At 53.8% G+C, this 26,829-nt stretch overlaps 1 protein-coding gene across 1 annotated transcript; it reads left to right on the forward strand.

The window, feature by feature from the left end:
* Window positions 1-724: 724 nt before the first annotated feature.
* LOC135408428 (dysferlin-like) lies at window positions 725-26,085 on the forward strand (the record flags this gene model as incomplete). Its single annotated transcript, XM_064643578.1, has 13 exons — window positions 725-868; window positions 2,307-2,462; window positions 4,326-4,417; window positions 6,010-6,180; window positions 6,533-6,675; window positions 10,712-10,851; window positions 13,188-13,276; window positions 15,208-15,303; window positions 16,841-16,982; window positions 22,877-22,976; window positions 23,673-23,851; window positions 24,782-24,891; window positions 25,811-26,085. Coding segments are annotated over 13 exons (1,837 nt in total), but the record flags the coding sequence as incomplete, so codon positions are not given.
* Between the last annotated feature and the right edge of the window lie 744 nt (window positions 26,086-26,829).

Raw genomic sequence — 26,829 nt, forward strand, 5'->3', positions numbered from 1 at the left:
TATATAAATACAAATATTATTGTTTTAAAATATATTTTATATATAAATATAAATATTATCATTTAAAAATATATTTATATATAAATGTAAATATAAATATTATTGTTTTAAAATATAATTTTATATATAAACATATCAATATTATTAAAAATATAATTTTATTTATAAATATAAATATTATTGGTTTTAAAATTTTATATAAATATAAATATTATTGTTTAAAAATATTTTTATGTATAAAGATAAATGTTATTGTTTAAAAATATATTTTTATATATAAATATAAATATATTTTTTAAAAAATATAATTTTATATAAAAATATAAATATAAATATAATTGTTTTAAAAATACCTATTTTCAAAATCCCAATTGCTTTACAAAACCCTCTCTGGGAGCTCTGCTGCCTTCAGGAAATTGTCCCTTGGGAAGTGGCCGAGGAGGGGGGGAAGGGCCGCCCTGGGAATTGTTTGGGAACAAGGAAAACCGGGCAGGATTTAACCCCCAGGCCCCAGCAGGGCTAAAACGGGACAAGACCTTTCCTGCCCTCAAGGAAAACGTTCCCAGCAGGATTTTTCTGGTGGGAAACCCCGGAGGAGCCCTTTGGGATGGGCTGGTGTTTATTGTAGGGTCGCCAGACTCTCCATCCCCATCCCGGGGGCGGCGGGGGTGGGAGATCCGGGATTTTTTCCCTGGGGGGGGTTTCCCGGGACTGATCCCTATCCCGTCTGTCCCTGCAGGTCTACGAGACGGAGCTGGAGGAGCTGGAGGAGTTCGAGCACCTCTGCGACTTCTGCCACACCTTCCCCCTGCTCCGGGGCCGCAGCCGCGACTGCGGCGACGACCCCTCGGTCGTGGGGGAGTTCAAGGTGGGAGTGACTCCAAATGCCTGGAATTGGGGGGGCCGGGAGGGCCCTTCCCACCCAAACCATTCCAGGGGGCCGGGAATGACAGGAATTCCAGGAGCTGGGTTGGCCCAGCCCTGGGAGCATCCAAGGCCAGGTTGGAGCAGCCTGGGAGAGAGGAAGGTGTCCCTGCCCGTGGAACTGGATCTTTAAGGTCCCTTCCCACCCAAACCATTCCAGGATTCGGGAGCCCCTCTGCTCTGGAGCCAGGCTGGGAGAGCTGGGGGGGTTCCCCTGGAGAAGAGAAGGCTCCAGGGAGAGCTGAGAGCCCCTGGCAGGGCCTGAAGGGGCTCCAGGAGAGCTGGAGAGGGACTGGGGACAAGGGAGGGAGGGACAGCACACAGGGAATGGCTTCCCACTGGAAAAGGGGAGATTTGGGTGGGATATTGGGAAGGAATTCCTGGCTGTGTGGGTGGGGAGGGGCTGGGATGGAGTTCCCAGAGAAGCTGTGGCTGCCCCTGGATCCCTGGAAGTGTCCAAGGCCAGGCTGGACAGGGCTTGGAGCAACCTGGGATGGTGGAAGGTGTCCCTGGGTGGAACTGGATGGGATTTAAGGTCTCTCCCATCCCAACCCAGTCCATGGTTCCATGAATCCATTCTGGCTTCAAACTGCCAGAGGGCAGGGTTAGGTGGGATATCGGGAAGGAATTCCTGGCTGGGATGGTGGTGAGGGCCTGGGATGACATTCCCAGGTTGCCCAGAGAAGCTGTGGCTGCCCCTGGATCCCTGGGAGTGTCCAAGGCCAGGCTGGAGCCCCCGGGATAGTGGGAGGTGTCCCTTCCCACACTGGCCCAAGATGACCTCTCAGGTCCCTCCCAACCCAACCCAACCCAACCCATCCCATCCCATCCCAACCCAACCCATCCCATCCCAACCCAATCCATCCCAACCCAACCCAACCCAACCCAACCCATCCCATCCCATCCCATCCCAACCCAACCCATCCCAACCCAACCCAACCCAACCCATCCCATCCGAACCCATCCCATCCCAACCCAACCCAACCCAACCCATCCCAACCCAACCCAACCCAACCCATCCCATCCCAACCCAACCCATCCCATCCCAACCCAACCCGTCCCATCCCAACCCATCCCATCCCAACCCAACCCAACTCAACCCATCCCAACCCATCCCATCCCAACCCATCCCATCCCATCCCATCCCAACCCATCCCATCCCATCCCAACCCATCCCATCCCAACCCAACCCATCCCAACCCATCCCACCCCATCCCAACCCATCCCATCCCAACCCATCCCATCCCAACCCAACCCATCCCATCCCATCCCAACCCAACCCAACCCAGCCCAGCCCAACCCATCCCATCCCACAATTCCATAATCCATTCCATCATCCATTTGGGACGCCCATGGCTCCTGACCTCCCGTGTCCTTCCCAGGGTTCCTTCAGGATCTACCCCCTTCCCGAGGACCCGCGTGTGCCGGCGCCGCCCCGGCAGTTCCGGCAGCTCCCGGCACGGGGCCTCCAGGAGTGTCTGCTCCGGGTCTACATCGTCAGGGCCTTCGACCTGCAGCCCAAGGACCCCAACGGGAAGGTATCCCAGTATCCCGGGATCCCGGTGGGAATGGGCTCCGGGCTGGAGCCGGGGGTGGAATCTTGGGACAGGTTGATTAAAATCGACCAAAATCCGCCGATTCCGCTTAAAATTCAGGGATCTGTCCCTCTCTTCTGCCTCCGTTGGACTCTGGGAATGGCAGAGCCGACTCTTCCTCCTCCCACAGGGATTTTTCCGTAGGGTTAGTTCAAATGTGGAAAGGAGTTTTGGCTTTTTGGCGGGTTTTTTTGGGGATTTTGGTGCCAAAGGGCGACAAAATTCTCTCTTTCCCAGGAATTCCTTTGCCAGTGCGGAAGGAAAATTTAAGGCAAAAAGGCAGTTGGGTCTTTATTTTATTTTATTTTATTTTATTTTATTTTATTTTATTTTATTTTATTTTATTTTATTTTATTTTATTCTATACTATTTTATTTTTTTTCTAGACTTTTATTTAATTTTATTCTATACTATTTTATTTTATTTTATTCTAGACTATTTCATTTTTTATTCTATACTATTTTATTTTATTTTATTCTAGACTATTTTTTTTATTCTACACTATTATTTTATTCTACTATTTTATTTTATTTTATTTTATTTTATTCTACACTTTTTTAATTTTATTTTATTCTATACTATACTATTTTATTTTATTCTATTTTATTTTATTTTATTCTATACTATTTTATTTTATTCTACACTATTATTTTCTACACTTTTATTTTATTTTATTTTATTTTATTTTATTTTATTTTATTCTATACTATTTTATTTTATTCTGTTCCATACTATTTTATTCCATACTATTTTATTTTATTCTACACTATCCTATTTTATTCTATTCTATACTATTTTATTCTATTCTATACTATTTTATTCTATTCTATACTATTGTATTCTATTTTTTTTTTCACTTTGGGTCACTTTGCCCCCCCCCCCCCCAAAAAAAAATATCTCAGGGAAAGATCCTTTTTAACCGTCCTTGTTCCCACTGGGAAACAGGGGAAAAATTAAGGAAAACGATGGGAGATATTTGAATAGGTGAAGGAATAGATGTGAAATACAGGGGGGAAATAATACAGATATGAAATATATTAAATATATAAGAGAAATATATGAAAAATATTATATACATGAAATATATGAAATAGATATGAAATATATATAGGAAAAATAAGAAATTATATATATATAAAATATATATGAAATATATATGAAATATATATGAAATATAAAAAAAATATGAAAAGTGTGAAATCTGTATGAAATACATGAAAAAAATGTATGAAGGAAATGAAACTGCTTTTGAACCCGCCCGGTTTTTGAAAATGGGTTTGGAATGAAGTTTTTCCAGTCCTTGGGAATCTCCCAGAAGTGACTCCTGGGGATTAAAAATAAATGGAAAAAAGGCTCTTTTTTCACACCAAAAACCCCCAAACTGACCCGAATTTGACCCCCTGGGCTGGGAATTCTCCTGGGGAATCCCGAGTGTCCGGTGCCATTCCCTGACCGGTGCTTTTCCATCCATTCCTTATAAAAAAAATCTCCAGGAAAAGGCAAATCCGGGAAAAGCGACGAGGAACTGGTGCCAGGTGTTTTTTCCAGGGAATTTTTTCGGGATGGGGGGTCCCTGGCCTTGAGCTGGGTGGGATCTTTTGGGTGCCGTTGGATCGTTTTCCCGACTTTTTTGTCCTTGCCCTTGAGTTAATTTACCCCCTTTTTAAAGGAACGCTGATTTCCCAGGATTGCTGGAACCGTGAGAGGGGTGGGGTTTGGAGCATCCTGGCCCGGGGTGGGACTGGGTGGGATTTCAGGTCCTTCCCACCCCATTCCATGATTCCCTGTCTCTTGTCCCCCCCCCAGTGCGATCCCTACGTGAAGATTTCCGTGGGAAAGAAATCCATCAACGACCAGGAGAATTACCTGCCCTGCACCCTGGAGCCTGTCTTTGGGAAGTGAGTGTGGATTCACTTGGGGATCCAGGGGAGTTTTTTTGTGTCACATCAAGGGAATTGTGCTGGATGAGCCAGAGCTTCCCGTTCCGACCTGCACTCAAGGCTGGATGAGCCTTGGAGCAACCTGGGATAGTGGAAGGTGTCCCTGCCCGTGGCAGGGGGTGGAATTAGAGGGATTTTAAGGTTCCTCCCATCCCAGTGGATTTTAAGGTTCCTCCCATCCCAGTGGATTTTAAGGTTCCTCCCATCCCAGTGGATTTTAAGGTTCCTCCCATCCCAATGGATTTTAAGGTTCCTCCCATCCCAATGGATTTTAAGGTTCCTCCCATCCAAACCATTCCACGATTCCCTTGGCTCTTGTTCGTCTTCCCCCTGGGAATTCCGAGCTGTGGAACTGGCTCTGCTCCGTCGTCACTGGACACACCAGGAGGGTTGTTCAGACCTGGAATTCCCTTGGGGAGGGATAATCCCCGTCCCACCGGTGGGAGAGGGAGTCCAGGGAACTTCTGCTCCTCGTTTAGGGGATTTGGTTGGATGTCTGGAGGAAAAATGGGAGGGATGGAGACCTGTTTGGGGCTGTGGGACGGGACACCTCCAAGTGGGATGCCTTGGAAAAGAATTATCCATGAACATGGTTTCCTGAGGCAGCTCCTGCCAGTTCAGGCTGCCAGTGACACCTTCCCAGCAAAGCAGGATGGACAGGGAGATGAGATTAGATGGGATATTGGGATGAAATTCCTGGCTGGGAGGGTGGGGAGGCCCTGGCACAGGTTGGGCAGAGAAGCTGTGGCTGCCCCTGGATCCCTGGAAGTGTCCAAGGCCAGGTTGGAGCAACTTGGGCTCGTGGAAGGTGTCCCTGGGTGGAACTGGATGAGCTTTCAGATCCCTCCCGACTCAAACCATTCCATGATTCCATGATAAACTGAGCCAGCACGACACAACCCTGGCACTGGGGGGTTGGGATGGGGAGTGGGTCCATCCCACTGGGGTGTTGGGATGGGGAGTGGGTCCATTCCATTGGGATGTTGGATGGGGAGTGGGTCTGTTCCCACTGGCACTGGGATGTTGGGATGGGGAGTGGATCCATTCCATTGGGATGTTGGGATGGGGAGTGGGTCCATCCCACTGGTGTGTTGGGATGGGGAGTGAATCCATCCCACTGGGGTGCTGGGATGGGGAGTGGGTCTGTTCCCACTGGCACTGGGGTGTTGGGATGGGGAGTGGGTCCATCCCAATGGGGTGTTGGGATGGGGAGTGGGTCCCTCCCACTGATGTGTTGGGATGGGGAGTGGGTCCATCCCAATGGGGTGTTGGGATGGGCAGTGGGTCCATCCCACTGATGTGTTGGGATGGGGAGTGGGTCCATCCCACTGGGGTGTTGGGATGGGGAGTGGGTCTGTTCCCACTGGCACTGGGGTGTTGGGATGGGGAGTGGGTCCATCCCACTGGGCTGTTGGGATGGGCAGTGGGTCCATTCCCATTCCCACTGATGTGTTGGGATGGGGAGTGGGTCCATCCCAATGGGGTGTTGGGATGGGCAGTGGGTCCCTCCCAGGGCTCCCCCATCCCACCCACGTCTCCCACCCCTGCAGGATGTTCGAGCTGAGCTGCACCCTGCCCCTGGAGAAGGACCTGCGGGTGGCCCTGTACGACTACGACCTGCTGTCCAAGGACGAGAAGATCGGGGAGACCATCATCGACCTGGAGAACCGGTTCCTGTCGCGCTACGGGGCGCGCTGCGGGCTGCCCCAGACCTACTGCGTGTGGGTACCGGCCCTGGGGGGCTCTGGGGGGGCACCAGGGGATCCCCAGGGGCACCTACACTTCCCCTAGTGCTGGTTCTCCTCCAGGAGCCCCAAATGGGGCAAATAACGTGGAAATCCTTGGGGAGGTCCCGTCACGCCCCCGGTGTCTCCCGGGCACAGCGAGCTGGGGATGCTCCCCACGCACAGCCTGCCCGGGGAAGGTGGTGATGCCCCATCCCTGGGAGTGTCCAGGACCTGGTTGGAGCAACCTGGGATGGTGGAAGGTGTCCCCTGCCCCTGGAACTGGATGGTTTTGAAGGCCTTTCCAACCCAACCCGTTCCATAACCCCGTGGTCCTGTTTGGTTTCAGCTCCGGGCCCAACCAGTGGCGGGACCAGCTCCGCCCTTCCCAGCTGCTCCACCTCTTCTCCCTGCAGCACAGCTACAAGGCTCCCACCTACAAATCCGACCGGATCATCTTCAGGGATCGGGAGTACGTCCTGTCTGAGCAGGGTAAGGGCACTGGGAGCTTCTGGGATAGCGGAGTTTCCTTCGTCCAGAGCAAGGGATGGAGCTGGAGCTCATGGGGGGGGTACCATGGAGGCCAGAACAGGCTGGTGGGCACATCCCCATCCTCCCCACCTCCCTGGCCAGCTTGGATCTGCACCATTCCCAGGCTTGGCCGTGCCCCAAACCCTGGGATTGAACCCAGACCTGCAGTGCAGCCACAGGAACGTTGACCTTGGGTGACTTCCCTGGGCTGGGGGAGCTCTGAAGTCCATCCTGGGCTGAGAAGCTCCAGCCTGATGTTCCAGCTGCTGGAGGAATCTCGTTTTGGGTCACTAGATGGAGACAGGATCACACACACGGTGCCCAGGGATCACCTCAGGGCTCAGGGGGCAGCTGGAAGGGCAAAACCAACCTCTGCCCTATCCGGGAATATCTCCCAGACCTGGGGAGGTGTTTTCTTGTTTGCACAAGAACCACCCCTTGACCACCCCAGCACTGACCCTTTGACCACCCTGGGCATCACCTGGTGCCCCTCTGACCCACACCCTTGGGGCAGGAGCTGCCTCTGTGAGAAAACTCTGCTTTAAGGCATAAAAGGGGGGTTCAGGCCCCGGGGGCATCATGGAATGGTTTGGGTGGGAAGGGACCTTAAAGATCATCCCGTTTAACCACGGGCAGGGACACCTTCCACTAGCCCAGGCTGCTCCAGCCTGGCCTTGGACACTTCCAGGGATCCAGGGGCAGCCACAGCTTCTCTGGGAAATTTATTCCAGGGCCTCCCCACCCTCCCAGCCAGGAATTCCTTCCCAATATCCCCTGTCAAATTTTATTTTGGCAGTGTTGGGGCCACCACATCAGGGGGGTCGTCAGAGGCACAAAACAGGGCACAGCCCAGCACTGATCCCTCTCCTGCTCTTGGGAATCGAGGTCTAAATTCCTGGTTCTCCCTGAGGAGGAGGAAGAGGAGGAGGAGGAGGAGGGAAGCAGGAGATTTCAGCTGGGGCTGGGGAGGTGTTGGAGCAGCGGGTCCCCCCCGTGCCACCCCCTACCTGTCACCTCCCTCTGCTTTAATGGCAGCGAGTTCAAAGAGCAGAACAAAGTGTGGAGCTTGACCTGGAGGAGATCTGGGAACCAGCTGTGAGCTGGGCTGGGCTGGGCTGGGCCAGGAAACCACAGCAGGGCTTTTACAAGCGTCTGCCCCGGCCCCTCAGCCCACAACACCACCAGCCCCTCAGCCCACAACCCCCACCCTTCATCCCACAACTCCCCCTCCCCTCATCCCACAACTCCCCCTCCCCTCATCCCACAACACCACCAGCCCCTCATCTCACCCCCCCCCAGCCCTCATCCCACAATCCCCCCCCACCTTATCCCTCAACACTGCCAGCCCCTCATCCCACAACCCCCCCAGCCTTCATCCCACACCCCCTGACCCCTCATCCCACACCTTCTGGCCCCTCATCCCACTACTCTCCCGGTCCTTCATCCTAGAACCCCCAGCCCCTCATCCCAGAACCCCCAGCCTTCATCCCACAGCCCCCCCACCCCTCATCCCACCCCCCCCGATCCTTTATCCCACAACCCCCCCGGCCCCTCATCCCACTACTCTCCCAGTCCTTCATCCCAGAACCCCCAACCTTCATCCCACACCCCCCCTGGACCCTCATCCCACAGCCCCCCGGCCCCTCATCCTACCATTCCCTGACCCTCATCCCACAACTCCCCAGCCCCTCATCCCACAACCCCCCTGTTCCCTCATCCCACAACCCCCCAGCCCCTCATCCCACACCCCCCCAACCCCTCATCCCACAACCCCCCTGGACCCTCATCCCACTACTCTCCCAGGCCCTCATCCCACAACCCCCAGCCTTAATCCCACACCACCTGACCCCTCATCCCACACCCCCCGACTCTCATCCCACAACCCCCCAGCCCCTCATCCCACCACTCTCCCAGTCCTTCATCCCAGAACCCCCAGCCTTCATCTCACACCCCCCCGGCCCCTCACCCCACACCCCCCCAACCCCTCATCCCACAATTCCCGGCTGTAGTTCCCGAGGGGGACTGGTTGCCCCCCCGGTCCCAGCACAGTCCAGCTTCCCAGTGCCTGGGAATGGCTGGGATGGAGCCCAGATGGCTGGAGGGAAGCACTCTGCCAGGAAAGGAGCTGGGATGTGTCACCTGGGTCTGGCAGAGCTGGAATGGTGTTTATGGGATAGCATTTATGGGATAGCATTTATGGGACAGCGTTTATGGGACAGCGTTTATGGGATAGCGTTTATGGGATAGCGTTTTATGCCCAAGGTCCTGGAAGGGCAGTGGGGTTGGGGTGAGGTCCTGCTCCCTCCCCAGCCTGGCACTTGGAATCATCCAGCTTGGATTCGTAGAACCAGAGAGTCTTTTAGGCTGGGAAAGAGCTTTGGGATCGTGAAATCCCGGGATCGTTAAGGTTGGAAAAGAGCTCCCAGGTCACTGAGTCCAGTGTGGCCAATCCCCACCTTGTCCAAGTGTCACATCCCGTCATTCCTTGGACACCTCCAGGGGTGGGGACTCCACCACCTCCCTGGGCAGCCCCTGCCAGGGATGGCTCATCCTGTCCAACTGGTATGGAATCATGGAATGGGATGGGGAGGCTGGAGCAGGCACAGCCAAGGCCGGGTTGGACATCCGAGTACCGGGATGGGTGGAGGGATGGATGGATGGAGGGATGGATGGATGGGTGGATGGATGGATGGATGGATGGAGGGATGGATGGAGGGAGGGATGGATGGAGGGATGGATGGAGGGATGGATGGATGGAGGGATGGATGGATGGATGGGTGGATGGATGGAGGGATGGATGGAGGGATGGAGGGGTGGATGGATGGATGGAGGGATGGATGGATGGGTGGATGGATGGATGGAGGGATGGAGGGATGGAGGGATGGATGGATGGATGAAGGGATGGATGAAGGGATGGATGGAGGGATGGATGGATGGATGGATGGATGGAGGGATGGGTGGATGGGTGGATGGATGGAGGGATGGGTGGATGGGTGGATGGATGGAGGGGTGGATGGATGGGTGGATGGGTGGATGGGTGGATGGATGGATGGATGGATGGATGGATGGATGGATGGATGGATGGATGGGTGGATGGATGGATGGATGGATGGATGGATGGATGGATGGATGGATGGGTGGATGGGTGGATGGATGGATGGATGGAGGGATGGAGGGATGGAGGGATGGATACAGGGATGGATGGATGGGTGGATGGATGGATGGATGGATGGGTGGATGGATGGATGGATGGGTGGGTGGATGGATGGATGGAGCAGGTGAGGAGCAGGAGATGCTTCCAGGTGGAAGCATCCACCGTGGCTGCCATGTCCTGGCCCATTCCCTTGAAGGACCACAGCTATCCCATGGGAGCAGGGAGGGGTGGAGCAGGGACTGGGGTGGAAGAGGAAGCAGGATCAGCCACCAAGCTGTGCTGGTGGTGCCTCCAGGGCCTTCCTCCCCCTCTCCTTTCTGTCTTTCATCCCCAACCCAGCAGAGAAGAAATGGGATCCTCTTGGGAGCTCATTCCTCTGCCCAGGAGAAGATCCTGGATGGGTTGGAATGATGGGATAACCCTCTGGTGGGGGTGGGATCAGCAGAGCAGCAGCGTGGGCTGGGGGGCTGCTGGGGACCCTGCCCCCCAATTCCTGTGGCTTTAGGAGCCCTGAACCCTGGAGTGGGATCCAAGCCTGGGGTCTCCTTTCCATGTCCTTCAGCCCGGTCCTTGTGCTGTCCCCCTGCCCTGGGTTGGGGTGGTTGGATGAGGCTCCCAGCAGGTCCCTCTCCCATCTGGGGGGGGGGGTTGCCTGTGGGAGAAGGGCGTGGGAACGGGACTTGGCCGTGGGGTGGCCCAGCTGTGCCCAGGGGGGTTTGTGGTGGTGGCTTTGGGAACGGAGGCTCTGCCCCTCTCCCCGAGGCTGGTGGTGATCCCTGGGCCATCCCAAAGCCATCCCAAAACCATCCCAAAGCCATTCCTGCTGTTCTTTGCCCTCGGCAGAGGACGGGAAGGCCCCGAACCCGCACCTGGGGCCGGTGGAGGAGCGGCTGGCACTGCTGGCACTGCGGGACCAGGGGCTGGTGCCCGAGCACGTGGAGACGCGGCGGCTGAGCAGCCCCCTGCAGCCTGGCATCCCTCAGGTGGGAATGGGATTGGGATTGGGATTGCAGCCCCCTGCAGCCTGGCATCCCTCAGGTGGGAATGGGATTGGGATTGGGATTGCAGCCCCTGCAGCCTGGCATCCCTCAGGTGGGAATGGGATGGGGGAACTGGGATTGCAGCCCCCTGCAGCCTGGCATCCCTCAGGTGGGATTGGGATTGGGATTGGGATTGCAGCCCCTGCAGCCTGGCATCCCTCAGGTGGGAATGGGATTGGGATTGGGATTGCAGCCCCCTGCAGCCTGGCATCCCTCAGGTGGGAATGGGATGGGGGAACAGGGGTGACAGGGATTCCAGCCCCCTGCAGCTGTGCCTCACGTTTTGAAATTTATCTCTATCTTTATTTTATTTTATTTCATTTTTATTTTATTTAATTTTTATTTTATTTTATTTTTATTTAATTTTTATTTTATTTTATTCTCTTTTATTCTCTTTTATATTATTCTATTTTATTTTACCCTTATTTCCTGTCTATTTTATATTTTTTATATTTTAATTTATTTTATCTCTATTTTATCTTCATTTTATTTTTATTTTATATTTATTTTATATTGTATTTTATTTTATTCTATTTTATTCTATACTATTTTATTTTATTCTCTTTTGTATTATTCTATTTTATTTTATCTTTATTTTATATTTTTTGTATTTCAATTTATTTTATCTCAATTTTATCTTCATTTATATTATTTTTTATTTTATATTTATTTTATATTTTATTTTATTCTATTTTATTCTATCCTATTTTATTTTATTCTCTTTTATCTTATTCTATTTTATTATCTATTTTATTTTTATTGTTTTTTATTTTATTTTTTTATTTTATCTTAATTTTATTTTTATTTTCTCTTTATTTTATTTTATCTTCATTTTACTTTGTTTTATTTTGTTTTTATGTTGTTTTATCTTCATTTTATTTTATTTTGTTTTTACTTTATTTTATTCTCTTTTATATTATTCTATTTTATTTTAACTTTATTTTATCTTTATTTTATATTTTTTATATTTTAATTTATTTTATCTTTATTTTATCTTATTTTATTTTTTATTTAATATATATTTTTTATATTTTTTATTTTACTCTGTTTTATTCTATACTATTTTATTTTATTCTCTTTTATATTATTCTATTTTATTATCTTTATTTTATTTTTATTTTATTTTATTTTATTTCATTTTTTAATTGTATTTATGTTATTTTTTCTTTATTTTATTTTATCTTCATTTTTTTTATTTTGTTTTTTTTTATTTTATTATCTTTTATATTATTCTATTTTTTCTCTTTATTTTCTCTTTATATTTTTTATATTTTAATTTTTTTATCTTTATTTATCTTCATTTATTTTATTTTTTATTTTATATTTATTTTATATTTTAATTTATTCTATCGTCGTCTATACTATTTTATTTTATTTTATTCTCTTTTATATTATTCTATTTTATTATCTTTATTTTATTATCTTTATTTTATTATCTTTATTTTATTTTTATTTTATATTATATTTTTTTGAATTTTATTCTATTGTATTCTATAATATTTTATTTTATTCTCTTTTATATTACATTATTTTATTTTATTTTTATTTTATTTTATATATTTTTATATTTTATTCTGTTGTAGTCTATAATATTTTATTTTATTCTCTTTTATATTACATTATTTTATTTTATTTTATTTTTATTTTATTTTATATATTTTTATATTTTATTCTGTTGTAGTCTATACTATTTTATTTTATTTTATTCTCTTTTATATTATTCTATTTTATTATCTTTATTTTATTTTTATTTTATATTATATTTTTTTGAATTTTATTCTATTGTATTCTATAATATTTTATTTTATTCTCTTTTATATTACATTATTTTATTTTATTTTTATTTTATTTTATATATTTTTATATTTTATTCTGTTGTAGTCTATATTTTATTTTATTCTCTTTTATATTATATTATTTTATTTTATTTTTATTTTATTTTATATATTTTTATATTTTATTCTGTTGTAGTCTACACTATTTTATTTTATTTTATTCTCTTTTATATTACATTATTTTATTTTATTTTATTTTATTTTTATTTTATTTTATATATTTTTATATTTTATTCTGTTGCAGTCTACACTATTTTATTTTATTTTATTCTCTTTTATATTATTTTATTTTATCTTATTTAAGGGCACTTTTCCATGAGGGAATCCTTCCCTCTCATCGCAGGAATTCCGGAGCGCGTGGGGTTCTCTCTGTGCCCCTCTGGTTGTCACCGAGGTGACCCAGCTGGAGGCTCCTCGGGCTCACGGGTTGTTCTGTCCCCGCAGGGAAAGCTGCAGATGTGGGTGGATCTGTTCCCCAAATCCCTGGGGCATCCCGGGCCCCCTTTCAACATCAGCCCCCGCAAAGCCAAGAGGTAACCGGGCACTTCCCGGGGGGGGATGAGGGACCAGCCCCTGCTCTTTGGGGAGCCCGGAGGGTGGGATTCACCTGCCCACGTGGGATTGTCCCCAGGGAATGACAGCTGGTGGCAGGACCGGCTGCCCGGGTTGGGTGGGATTCACCTTCCCATGTGGGATCGTCCCCAGGGAATGACGGCAGGCTGCCCAGGTGGGATGGGATTCACCTTCCCACATGGGATTGTCCCCAGGGAATGACGGCAGGCTGCCCAGGTGGGATGGGATTCACCTTCCCACGTGGGATCGTCCCCAGGGAATGACGGCAGGCTGCCCAGGTGGGATGGGATTCACCTTCCCATGTGGGATTGTCCCCAGGGAATGAGGGCTCGTGGCAGGACTGGCTGTCCAGGTGGGAAGGGACTGAGGTTCCCATATGGGATCATCTCCAAGGAATGACAGCTTGTGGCAGGACCGGCTACCCGGGTGGGATGGGATTCACCTTCCCATATGGGATCATCCCCAGGGAATGAGGGCTGGTGGCAGGACTGGCTGCCTGGGTGGGATGGGATTCACCTTCCCATGTGGGATTGTCCCCAGGGAATGATGGCTGGTGGCAGGACTGGCTGCCTGGGTGGGAAGGGATTCACCTTCCCACATGGGATCATTCCCAGGGAATGACGGCTCATGGCAGGACCAGCTGCCTGGGTGGGATGGAATGGAGGTTCCCATGTGGGATCATCCCCAGGGAATGATGGCTCATGGCAGGACTGGCTGTCCAGGTGGGAAGGGGCTGAGGTTCCCATATGGGATCATCTCCAGGGAATGAGGGCTCATGACCAGCTGCCTGGGTGGGAAGGGACTGAAGTTCCCATATGGGATCATCTCCAGGGAATGAGGGCTGGTGGCAGGACCAGCTGCCTGGGTGGGATGGAATTCACCTTCCCATGTGGGATTGTCCCCAGGGAATGATGGCTCATGGCAGGACCGGCTGCCCAGGTGGGAAGGGACTGAGATTCCCATATGGGATCATCCCCAGGGAATGACAGCTCATGGCAGGACCGGCTGCCTGGGTGGGATGGGATTCACCTTCCCATGTGGGATCATCCCCAGGGAATGACAGCTCGTGGCAGGACTGGCTGCCCAGGTGGGATGGGATTCACCTTCCCATGTGGGATTGTCCCCAGGGAATGAGGGCTGGTGGCAGGACCGGCTGCCCGGGTGGGAAGGGACTGAGATTCCCATATGGGATCATCTCCAAGTAATGACAGCTTGTGGCAGGACTGGCTACCCGGGTGGGATGGGATTCACCTTCCCATGTGGGATCATCCCCAGGGAATGAGGGCTGGTGGCAGGACTGGCTGCCTGGGTGGGATGGAATTCACCTTCCCACATGGGATTGTCCCCAGGGAATGATGGCTCATGGCAGGACTGGCTGCCCGGGTGGGAAGGGACTGAGGTTCCCATGTGGGATCATTCCCAGGGAATGACAGCTCGTGGCAGGACTGGCTGCCCAGGTGGGAAGGGACTGAGATTCCCATGTGGGATCATCCCCAGGGAATGATGGCTGGTGGCAGGACTGGCTGCCCAGGTGGGAAGGGACTGATGTTCCCATATGGGATCATCTCCAGGGAATGACAGCTCGTGGCAGGACCGGCTGCCTGAGTGGGAAGGGACTGAAGTTCCCACATGGGATTGTCCCCAGGGAATGAGGGCTGGTGGCAGGACCAGCTGCCTGAGTGGGATGGGCCTGAGGTTCCCATGTGGGATCATCCCCAGGGAATGATGGCTCATGGCAGGACTGGCTGCCCAGGTGGGAAGGGACTGAGGTTCCCATGTGGGATCATCCCCAGGGAATGATGGCTCATGGCAGGACCGGCTGCCCGGGTGGGAAGGGACTGATGTTCCCAGCTGCTCACGCCGGCTGTTCCCGGGTTCTCCGGGTTTCCAGGTTCTACCTGCGCTGCATCATCTGGAACACCAGGGACGTGATCCTGGACGACCTGAGCGTCACCGGGGAGAAGATGAGCGACATCTACGTCAAAGGGTCAGTCCTCCCACCCCGGGGAGCCCGGATTCCAGAGTGGGAACAGCGGGAAAGGGGGAAAACGGGGCTTGGAGCAACGTGGTGGGGGTGGGCACGGATCCTGCTGGGATGGATGTGGATCCTGCTGGGATGGATGTGGATCCTGCTGGGATGGACATGGATCCTGCTGGGATGGACGTGGATCCTGCTGGGATGGACATGGATCCCACTGGGATGGACGTGGATCCTGCTGGGATGGATGTGGATCCCACTGGGATGGACATGGATCCCGCTGGGATGGATGTGGATCCTGCTGGGATGGACATGGATCCTGCTGGGATGGACGTGGATCCTGCTGGGATGGACGTGAATCCTGCTGGGATGGACATGGATCCTGCTGGGATGGATGTGGATCCTGCTGGGATGGACGTGGATCCTGCTGGGATGGACGTGGATCCTGCTGGGATGGATGTGGATCCTGCTGGGATGGACGTGGATCCTGCTGGGATGAACCATCACACCTCTCCATGAATGGATCCACCCTCTCCATGGATGGATCCAAACTTCTCCAGACATGGATCCATCCTCTCCCTGGAGGGATCCAAACCTCTCCATGGATGGATCCACCTGTCTCCAGCTATGGATCCACCCTTCTCCATGGATGGATCCACCCTTCTCCATGGATGGATCCAAACCTCTCCAATGATGGATCCTCCTCTCTCCATGGATGGATCCAAACTTCTCCACGGAGGGATCCAAATCTCTCCATGGATGAATCCACCCCTCTTCAATGATGGATCCACCCTCTCCATGGATGGTTCCACCCTCTTCCTGGATGGATGCAAACCTCTCCATGGATAGATCCAAACTTCTCCATGAAGGGATCCAAATCTCTCCATGCATGGATCCAAACCTCTCCAATGATGGATCCATCTCTCTCCATAAATAGATCCAAACCTCTATAGCTATGGATCGACCCTCTCCATGGATGGATCCACCCCTCTCCAGACATGGATCCATCCTCTCCCTGGAGGGATCCAAACCTCTCCATGGATGGATCCGAACTTCTCCACAGAGGGATCCAAATCTCTCTATGAATGGATCCACCCTCTCCATGCGTGGATCAAAACCTCTCCATGGATGGATCCACCTGTCTCCAGCTATGGATCCACCCCTCTCCATGGATGAATCCAGACCTCTCCATGGATGGATCCAAACCTCTCCATGGATGGATCCACCCCTCTCCATGGGCAGATCCATTTTTTTGGAAGGCGCGTCCCCACTGGGCTCAGAGCTGTTTGAAGACCTCATTTTCCTTTGGATCTCTTGGATGCTCCCATGACAGTATGGACACGTAGAGACCTAAGAGTGGGGAGCACCTTGGAAACCCTGGAAAGGGAAATAAGAACTCCAGCAGCTGCAGAACTCAGCTGGGAAAAAGGAACCCCAGCAGGGATGAGGGGAACATCCCCTTTCCCGCTCGCGTCCTCTGCGCCGGGAATTCCCGAATCCTCGGCGCGTTCCCGGTTTTCCACGGGTTCTGTCTGTGCTTTTGCAGGTGGTTGGTGGGGCACGAGGAGAACAAGCAGAAGACAGATGTGCACTACAGGTCCATGGGGGGAGAGGGCAACTTCAACTGGAGGTTCGTCTTCCCCTTCGACTACCTGCCGGCCGAGCAGGTGTGCCACGTGGCGAGGAAGGTGAGCGGCCTGCAGGGAGGGACTCCCGCCTTCTCCCGGGAATTCCGGGGTGGAATTGGTGTCTGGGACCTTCCCAGCCGGAGCTGTGCAAGGCTCACCTTGCCATGGTGTCCCAGTTTGAACTGGGGAATGGGTGTGAAGGATCCGCGTTGGCGGGGTCGGGATTAGAGGTGGGTTTTTGGGAGGGGTTTGGAGAGGGGGATCCGCCCGGGAAGGACCCCTCTGGGCTGGGCAAGGATGGGTGTTGGTGCAGCGGTGGCCAAGCGCTCTCCAGGTGAACTTCCAGGGTGGCTTGGTTGGTCTGGAGAGGGCGTTCCCATGGGAATGGTTGGGTGGGAACCTCTGGCCTCCCCCATGGAATCGTGGGTGTCTTCCTGTGCAAGAGCTTCCCAGCTGGGCTAAGGAGGAGGGAAAGGAAGGAGCTGCCTCCAAATTCCTGAGGGGAACACGGGTTGGGATGTACCACTGAGGGGAAGAAAAGCTTTGGTTTGGGGTTCAGGGAGAAGATTGGTCTGATAGGGAGTTCCTCACTTGGGAAGGCACAAATGGATGTGATTCCTCCACCTGTTATTGCTCCTGGTGTTCCTTGGATCACTTGGTGCAACGGGATGGTCGAATGTGGGAATTTCGTGGAGGGAAGGAAACAGGGATTGGTTTGGGGTGTGTGGGATAATGCCAGTGAAAACAGTGGAAATTATGGAAATAACGGAAATTAGGGAAAATCGGGCACAGAAGGCTGCAGGGGAAGGAGATCTGTTCCCTTAAATTTCCTGCTCCTCACCTGGATTAGGAGGATTAAAGGAGTAAGAGGAGTGGGATTGTAGTGGAATGTGCTGATCCCACGGCAGGGGGTTGGAGTTGGATGATCTTTAAGGTCCCTTCCAACCCAAAGCATTCCATGAGGCATTCCAGGATCGCTGGGGGGTGTGGGCAGCAGGGACAGTCCTGCCTGCCCAGACTTGGTCCTGCTTGTGACACCTCCCCGGAGGCTCCAACTGCAGCCACCCACCCCTGAGCCTTCATCCCGTGAGGAAGGTGTGATTCCATCCTGTGAGGAGGAATTTCCTCCTGGAAAGGGTGGTGAGGCCTTGGCAGGGGCTGCCCAGGGAGGTTTGGAGTGCCCAGCCCTGGAGGTGCCCATGGAATGACAGGACGTGGCACTCAGTGCTCTGGGCTGGGGGACAAGGTGGGCATCGGGCACGGGGGGGATCCACGGGCTGGGAGGGCTTTTCCAGCCTCAGGGATCCTGGGATTCTGTGATCCCGTGATCTCTGCTCCCTCCCTGGCTCCTGTGAGCTCAGCCTCATGGAGTGAGTGTTGCCCAAACGTCCCTGTTGCACTGGGACCATCCCCCAAACCCCCAAACCCGCTGGGACCCCCCCATCCCACCTGAGTTTGTGCCACTTGGCTTGGAAAAACCCCCGAGCCAATCCCCCATCCCAGCCAATCCTCCATCCCAGCCACTCCAACCCCCCATCCCAACCACTCCAATCCCCCATCGCAGCCAACCCCCCATCCCAGCCACTCCAATCCCCCATCCCAGCCCCTCCAACCCCCCATCCCAGCCACTCCAATCCCCCATCCCAGCCACTCCAATCCCCCATCCCATCCCATCCAATCCCCCATCCCAGCCACTCCAATCCCCCATCCCAACCACTCCAACCCCCCATCCCAGCCACTCCAATCCCCCATCCCAGCCCCTCCAACCCCCCATCCCAGCCACTCCAATCCCCCATCCCAGCCACTCCAATCCCCCATCCCATCCCATCCAATCCCCCATCCCAACCACTCCAATCCCCCATCCCAACCACTCCAACCCCCCATCCCAGCCACTCCAATCCCCCATCCCAGCCCCTCCAACCCCCCATCCCATCCAATCCCCCATCCCATCCAATCCCCCATCCCAGCCACTCCAACCCCCCATCCCAGCCCCTCCAACCCCCCATCCCAGCCACTGCCCAGCTCCCAGAGGGGCCTCTCCAGGCAGACAGGACTCCCAGCCGTGCCCATTTCACGCCTCACGTCCACCAGATCCCGGGAACGGCGCGTTCCACGTCCAATTATCCCCCTCTGGAAAAGCCAAACCCTGCCCCTATAAACCCTTTAAGCAAATCCATCCCACTGTGCTGGGATTTGCTTCCCCCTCCCAGCACATGGCTCCGAAAATAAACAGCTTGTAAAAGGCCCCTGGCAAGGCAGGACTAATGAAGGGTTGTGTCCGGGGGCCTGGGTTTGATCTCCCCGGGTGCTGTTTGAACTCCCCCCTCATTAAAAGCGCTGCTGGGAGAGCCCTGGTTGGAAATGCAGGCCCTGGGAGTTGGAATTTAAATCAAAACCGCCCCCGGGGCAAGTGGGAGCTGCTCAAAGGCACCTGCCCCCGGCTGGGGTTGGATCTCCCAGGGATTCCCGACCTCTCCCCGCTGTTTGCTCCCGTTGGGGTGGAGGGAGGGAGCGGGAATCGCGGAATTGTGGGATGGTTGGGGTGGGAAGGGGCCTGGAGGATCCCCTCGTTCCACAGCCCTGCTGTTGGAGTGGTGGAATTCAGCCCCTCCATGTCACCACAGCCTGTGTTCCCCTTTAGGGATTCATGGAATCCTGGAATGGTTTGGGTGGGAAGGGACCACAAACCCATCCAGTGCCACCCCCTGCCCTGGGCAGGGACACCTCCCACTAGCCCAGGTCCAGCCTGGCCTTGGACACTTCCAGGGATCCAGGGGCAGCCACAGCTTCTCTGGAATTCCATCCCAGCCCCTCCCCACCCTCACAGGAAGAATTCCTCCCCAACATCCCACTCAAATCTCTGTTTTTCCAGTTTGAAGCCATTCCCTGTGTCCTGACCCTCCATCCCTTGTCCCAGGTCCCTCTCCAGCTCTCCAAGTGTCCCTAAGATTTGATGATCCAACCATCCCCCAGCCCTGACCGTGTCCCCAAGTGCCACATCCACAGGGCTGTTAAATCCCACAGGGATGGGGATCCACCCCTGCCAGGGCTGGACAACCCTCCCCAGGAGGGAGTTTTCCCAAAATCCCACCTAAACCTGAACTTTCAGCTTCAGATCCCCGGGGCTGAGCCTGGCAGGTCCCAGCTCTTGCAGGGCTGTCAGGTGGTCCTGGCACAGCCCCGAGGGCAATCCCAGCTGAATGAATCCCATCCCATTCCTGGATGGGAATCTCCGGGCACAGGGAGGGCTCAGCCCCCACGTCCCGCGGGCACCGGGAGCTGGGAAAGGCTGGAATTGATTGGGAACGTTCAGCTGCACGTCCTGGTTCCAGCAGCAGCCGAGTGCAGCTGCCAGGGCTGAGCTCAGGAGGGTCTTTAGGGCAGGAAAGGGTTGGCAGGGAATGTCAGAGCAGATGGAATGGGCTGGGGCCGTGTCCGGGTCTGGGACCATCGTGGCCAGAGGGACATGGAGGGGCTGGAGAGTGTGCAGGGAAGGGAAGGGAGCTGGGAAGGGGCTGGAGCAGCAGGAGAGGCTGAGGGAGCTGGGGGGGCTCAGCCTGGAGAAAAGGAGGCTCAGGGGGGACCTTCTGGATCCCTAAAATTCCCTGGAAGGAGGTTGAAGCCAAGGGGGGGTCGGGCTCTGCTGCCAGGGAGCAAGGGACAGGAGGAGAGGGAATGGCCTCCAGCTGTGCCAGGGGAGGCTCAGGTTGGCCAGGAGGAGGAATTTCTCCCTGGAAAGGGTGGTGAGGCCTTGGCAGGGGCTGCCCAGGGAGGTTTGGAGTGCCCAGCCCTGGAGGTGTCCCAGGAAGGCCTGGCCGTGGCACTCAGTGCTCTGGGCTGGGGACAAGGTAGGATCAGGCACAGGGTGGATCCATGGGCTGGGAGGGCTTTTCCAGCCTCAGGGATCCTGGGAGCTCCAGGGAGGGTCTCCTGCCTGTCCAGTTGCTCCGGGATGAGGGACCTGCTGCTCTCCCACAAGCACAGGCTGAAGTGAGACCAGATTTCTGGGTGCAACCCCCCGGGGCCTCCTGCCCTCCCAAAAATCCAGGTCTCTCCTCACTCTGTATCCCGTAGCACAAAAGCAGCCTGGCAGAAATGCAGCCCTGTCAACACTTTCCCGGGAACAGGAGCGGGTTTTTCCCTCCTCCCCTCTGCGTTATTCACATCCCCCAGCCTCCCCTCTCCCCATCTCTCCCCCCTCCTGACTGCAGAACGACCCCCAAACAAACAATAATTCCAGCCCCTTCCTCTGCCCAGGGCTGGGAAATCAATCTCTGGCCGTGGGTTTTGTTTTTCTGGGGGGTTTCAGAGCTCGGTTTGATCCCGGAGTGAATTTCACGTTTAATCCCAGAGTGAATTTTCCGCCGCCTCCAAAGGGACCCATCAACCTCCCCCAGCCTGGAATTGTCCCTCCCCACCCTGCCCTTCCCCCAGCCCTGCCTCTCCCTGTCCCCACTTCCCAGGGCTCTGGGCAGGACAGTTTTGTCCCATGGGCAGGGACACCTTCCTCTCTCCCAGGTTGCTCCAGCCTGGCCTTGGACACTTCCAGGGATCCAGGGGCAGTTTGGTCCAAACTTCCCCTTGTTCCAGTGGGAAGTGTCCCTGCCCATGGGAGGGGGTGGCACTGGATGGGATTTAAGGTCCCTTCCCACCCAAAACATTCCAGGATTCTGGAGCCCCTCTGCTCTGGAGCCAGGCTGGGAGAGCTGGGGGGGTTCCCCTGGAGAAGAGAAGGCTCCAGGGAGAGCTGAGAGCCCCTGGCAGGGCCTGAAGGGGCTCCAGGAGAGCTGGAGAGGGACTGGGGACAAGGCAGGGAGGGACAGGAATGTCATCAGCACAGGGGGAGAGAGGGAGCTTTTCATCGGCTTCATTTCTGGATTATAAAATATTTAAAGCCCGGGAATAAAACGCTCCAGTGCAAAATTCCTGGCCCGTTTTCCCAGAGCCAGGGGGGGGAACAGAGCTCCAGTGAAACCCAACCAGCCAGGGGGAGCTCTGGAAGGGAAACCAGTTCCAGGGGGATTTAAGCTCCTGCAGCCTCCCAGCTGGAATATTTATGTTCTCCTGGAGTGGGACACGTTTTCCCCCCCTTTCTTATTTAATCTTGGCCCGTGGAATGAATCCGAGTTGTGGATTTATGGGGTCAGGGATAATGCTGGAGGTTCCTGGGTTTAGTTAAATCTGCTCCTTTCTGAGTGTGGAAGGAGGAATTGCCCCCAGGATACCCCCTGGGAGGGGGGTCAGGAATCCCAGCCTGACTCTGCCTCCTCTTTGCAGGGCCAGGAATGACAAACCCTCGCTCTGGGAGTGCTCTGGGCTCTCTCCTTCTGTCCTGATGCTCCCTTTTTGGGTATCAGGAGGAATTTCCTCCTGGAAAGGGTGGTCAGGCCTTGGCAGGGGCTGCCCAGGGACTGGGGACAAGGGATGGAGGGACAGGACACAGGGAATGGCTTCCCAGTGCCAGAGGGCAGGGGATAGATGGGATATTGGGAAGGAATTCCTGGCTGGGAGGGTGGGGAGACCCTGGCATGGGTTTCCCAGAGAAGCTGTGGCTGCCCCTGAATCCCTGGAAGTGTCCAAGGCCAGGTTGGAGCAACCTGGGAGAGTGGAAGGTGTCCCTGGGTGGGACTGAGCGGGATTTAAGGTCCCTTCTGACGTGAACAATTCCATAATTCCATCTTTCTGACAGCTCTGAGTATCCAAAGGATAAATATTGTCAGTAAATTAAGGGATGAACTGGTGATAACTCCCCTTCCAGAGGCATCCTGGCTTTCCCTCTGAGCATCCAAGAGCTGCCCAGAGCCAGAGGTCCTGTGGCTCCAGCCCTGCAGAGCCAGGGCAGGACACACCAGGAGCGCCAGGATTTCCATGGGAAGACAGGAACCACTCCCTCTGCCCACTTCCTCTGACAATCCTTTTGTTTCCTCTGGTTTTCTCTCCCGGTGGGATTTTAGGAGCATTTCTGGAGCTTGGACAAGACAGAAAACAAGATCCCACCACAGCTGATCCTCCAGATCTGGGACAACGACAAGTTCTCCTTCGACGACTATCTGGGTGAGCTGGGGGAGGTTTTTGGCTCCATCCCTCCTGGGGCAGCAGGAAGGGAAAAATTCCTGGAAAATGGGGACCCTGGAAAAGCTGGGGCTGTCCCTGGATCCCTGGAAGTGTCCAAGGCCAGGTTGGACAGGGCTTGGAGCAACCTGGGATAGGGGAAGGTGTCCCTGCCCATGGCAGGGGGTGGCACTGGGTGGGATTTAAGGTCCCTCCCAACCCAAACCATTCCAGGATTTTGGAGCCCCTCTGCTCTGGAGCCAGGCTGGGAGAGCTGGGGGGGTTCCCCTGGAGAAGAGAAGGCTCCAGGGAGAGCTGAGAGCCCCTGGCAGGGCCTGAAGGGGCTCCAGGAGAGCTGGAGAGGGACTGGGGACAAGGCAGGGAGGGACAGGACACAGGGAATGGCTTCCCAGTCCCAGATGGGATATTGGGCAGGAATTCCTGGCTGGGAGGATTGGGAGGCCCTGGAATGAATTTCCCAGAGAAGCTGTGGCTGCCCCTGGATCCCTGGAAGTGTCCAAGGCCAGGTTGGAGCCACCTGTTCTAGAGGAGGTTGTGGTTTGGAGCTGGGGGGGGTCTGGGTGTCCCAAACTCCCCGAGATCAGGAAGGTGCCACAAGGAAAGAGCCCTCAGGGAAAGAGGCCACGTTTCAAGGACCTTTACACTGAGCTGTCCCACCTGTGACATTCCTCCTCCCAGGCTCCATCCAGATGGATCTCAACAGGATGCCCAAACCTGCCAAGACGGCTGAGAAGTGCTCCCTGGAGCTGGTGGATGACACCCTGTCCTCCAACCACTTCGTGTCCCTCTTTGAGCAGAAAACTGTCAAGGGCTGGTGGCCCTGTGGGGCTGAGCAGGACCACAAGAAGATCCTGGCGGTGAGGAGGCCCCTCCACGTGTTCCCATGGGATTCACTCCGAATCCCCATCCCTGGAGGTGCCCAAGGCTGGGCTGGACGGGGCTTGGGCAACCTGGGAGGTGTCCCTGCCCGTGGCAGGGGGTGGGACTCCACATCTGCATGGTCTGGAGTGGGATGATCCTTCAGGCCCTTCCCACCCCGAACCATTCCAGGATTTTCCCTGGAAGCTCTGAGGAGGGAGGTGTCCGGGCCGAGCACCCGCGGGACGTCACCGTCGGGGCACCAAATGGAGTTTGGGGCTGTGAATTTTCCCTGGGTATTTGCCAGCCTCGTGCAAATCCCTCGGGAGGAATCCCTTGGTTTGTGGGGGTTTTTTTTTTTGGCTGTGGATTTTGGGATGTGCCACCGAACCTGACTCTGTGTCAGGCCCTGTTCCTGATGACCTCGTGTCACGGGAAGCACCAGGGAAAGGCTCCAGGTGTCCCAGTGACACGTGGAAATGTGTCCTGTCCGAGGGTTTGGTGGTGCTTCCATGCAGGTAAAGGAGTCCAGGCTGTGAATGGAGTCATTCCACAGAAAAAACAACTCTCCTGAGGTGGGTTCAGGGAAATCAGGAATCAGGGAATCAGGAAAGGCTGGACTCAGTGCCGTGGTCTGGTTGGCGAGGTGGGGATCGGTCACAGGTTGGACTCGACGATCCTGGAGGTCTTTTCCAACCTCAGTGGTTCTGTGGTTTCCCCAAACTTGGGTGTCAGTGACATTTGGGATCTCCTGGAGGATCCCCCGTGGCCCATTCAGAGATCTCTGGGCTCTCCCTGCTTTCCTCGTGGGTGGTTTCTGGGCTTTGCTCCAAGTGGATTTTCTTCCCCCAATCCATGTTTTCCACCCGTTTCTCACCCCTGCCCTCTTTTTTGGGGTTCTGAGTGTGTTTTGGTCGTGTCCCCCCCAGGGCAAACTGGAGATGACTCTGGAGATCGTGGCGGAGCAGGAGCACGAGGAGCGCCCGGCTGGGATGGGGAGGGACGAGCCCAACATGAACCCCAGGCTGGAGGAGCCCAAGTGAGCCCATCCCGAGGGGAAAATCAACCCCCGGGGCACGGAGAGCTCGGGGAGCAACCGGGAATTCGGGGGGCCCAGTTGGAGGGGACTGGGATTGTACTGGGGTGGGCTCTGTTCTCAACTGGAGGGGGAAGGGAGACAGGCCAGGGGAAGGGGAGCCTGGTCTGGAGCACCAGGGAGGACCTGGTGGGACATTCCCAGAGGGATGGAGGGGCTGGGACAGTCCAGGAGGATCAGGAGGGTGATCTGGACCACCAAGAGGGACATTGGTGGGACATTCCCAGAGGGATGGAGGGGCTGGGACAGTCCAGGAGGGGTGGGAAGCTGTTCTGGAGCACCAAGGAGGATATTGGGACATTCCAAGAGGGATGGAGGAACTGGGACAGTCCAGGAGGGATGGGAGTCTGGTTTGGACCTCCAAGAGGGACGTTGGTGGGACATTCCCAGGGGGATGAAGGAGCTGAGACTGTCCACGGGGGTCAGGAGGGTGATCTGGACCACCAAGAGGGACATTGGTGGGACATTCCCAGAGGGATGGAGGGGCTGGGACAGTCCAGGGGGGTCAGGAGGGTGATCTGGACCACCAAGGAGGACTTGGTGGAACATTCCCAGGGGGATGGAGGAGCTGGGACAGTCCAGGAGTGATGGGAAGCTGTTCTGGACCACCAAGAGGGACATTCCCAGGGGGATGGAGGAACTGGGACAGTCCAGGAGGATCAGGAGGGTGATCTGGAGCACCAAGAGGGACATTGGTGGGACATTCCCAGAGGTCCAGGAGGGATGGGAGTCTGGTTTGGACCACCAAGAGGGACATGAGTGGTTCATTCCCGGAGGGATGTGGGTTTTCAGGCCCCACTTCTGGGATTGGGGACCCAGGAGGGCGAAGCTCTGACGTGACCTGAACTTTTCCCGGCTCCAGGCGCCCGGAAACCTCCTTCCTGTGGTTCACCTCCCCCTACAAGACCCTCAAGTACATCCTGTGGAGGAGGTACAAGTGGGTGCTGATCCTGCTCATGCTCCTCTTCATCCTGCTGCTCTTCCTGGGGATCTTCATCTACTCTTTCCCGGTACGGAGCGGGCTGGGAAAGGCTGGGAGAGATCCCTCGGGATGGGGGGGATGGTTCCAGGGCAGGGGGCTGGAAAATCCAAGGCTGCTCCCTGAGGAACAACCTGGGGGATCAGGGGGGTCAAAAGGTGGTTTGGTTTGGGGTCATTCCTGAGAAGGATGTGGAGGGGCTGGAGCGTGTCCAGGGGAGGAGCTGGGAAGGGGCTGGAGCAGCAGGAGCGGCTGAGGGAGCTGGGGGGGCTCAGCCTGGAGAAAAGGAGGCTCAGGGGGGACCTTCTGGATCCCTGAAATTCCCTGGAAGGAGGTTGGAGCTGGTGGGGTCGGGAATAAGTGACAGGAAGCAGGACAAGAGGGAACGGCCTCCGGCTGTGCCAGGGGAGGGTCAGGTGGGACATCAGGAGGAATTTCCTCCTGGAAAGGGTGGTCAGGCCTTGGCAGGGGCTGCCCAGGGAGGGGGTGGATCCCCACCCCTGGGGGGATTTCAAATCCCTCTGGATGTGGCACTTGGGGACGTGGTCGGGGGTGGCCTGGGCAGTGCTGGGGGGGGGTTGGACTCCATGATCCCAGGGGGCTTTTCCAGCCTCAACCATCCCATTCCAGACTCCTCCTGCAGGCTGAGCCCGAGGTTCTGCCCTCTCTGTGTCCGTGTTTCCAATGGGGGTCACTCCTCCATGGGCTCAGTCCTTCAGGAACTGCTCCAGTGGGGATCCCTTCCATGGGGTCAGTCCCTCAGGAACTGCTCCAGGTCCCTTTCCATGGGCTCAGTCCTTCAGGAACTGCTCCAGTGAGGATCCCTTCCCTGGGGTCATTCCCTCAGGAACTGCTCCTGGTCCATATTCCATGGGGTCAGTCCCTCAGGAACTGCTCCAGAG

This window comes from Pseudopipra pipra, unplaced genomic scaffold, assembly GCF_036250125.1.
Source record: "Pseudopipra pipra isolate bDixPip1 unplaced genomic scaffold, bDixPip1.hap1 HAP1_SCAFFOLD_467, whole genome shotgun sequence".
Classification (NCBI taxonomy): Eukaryota; Metazoa; Chordata; class Aves; order Passeriformes; family Pipridae; genus Pseudopipra; species Pseudopipra pipra.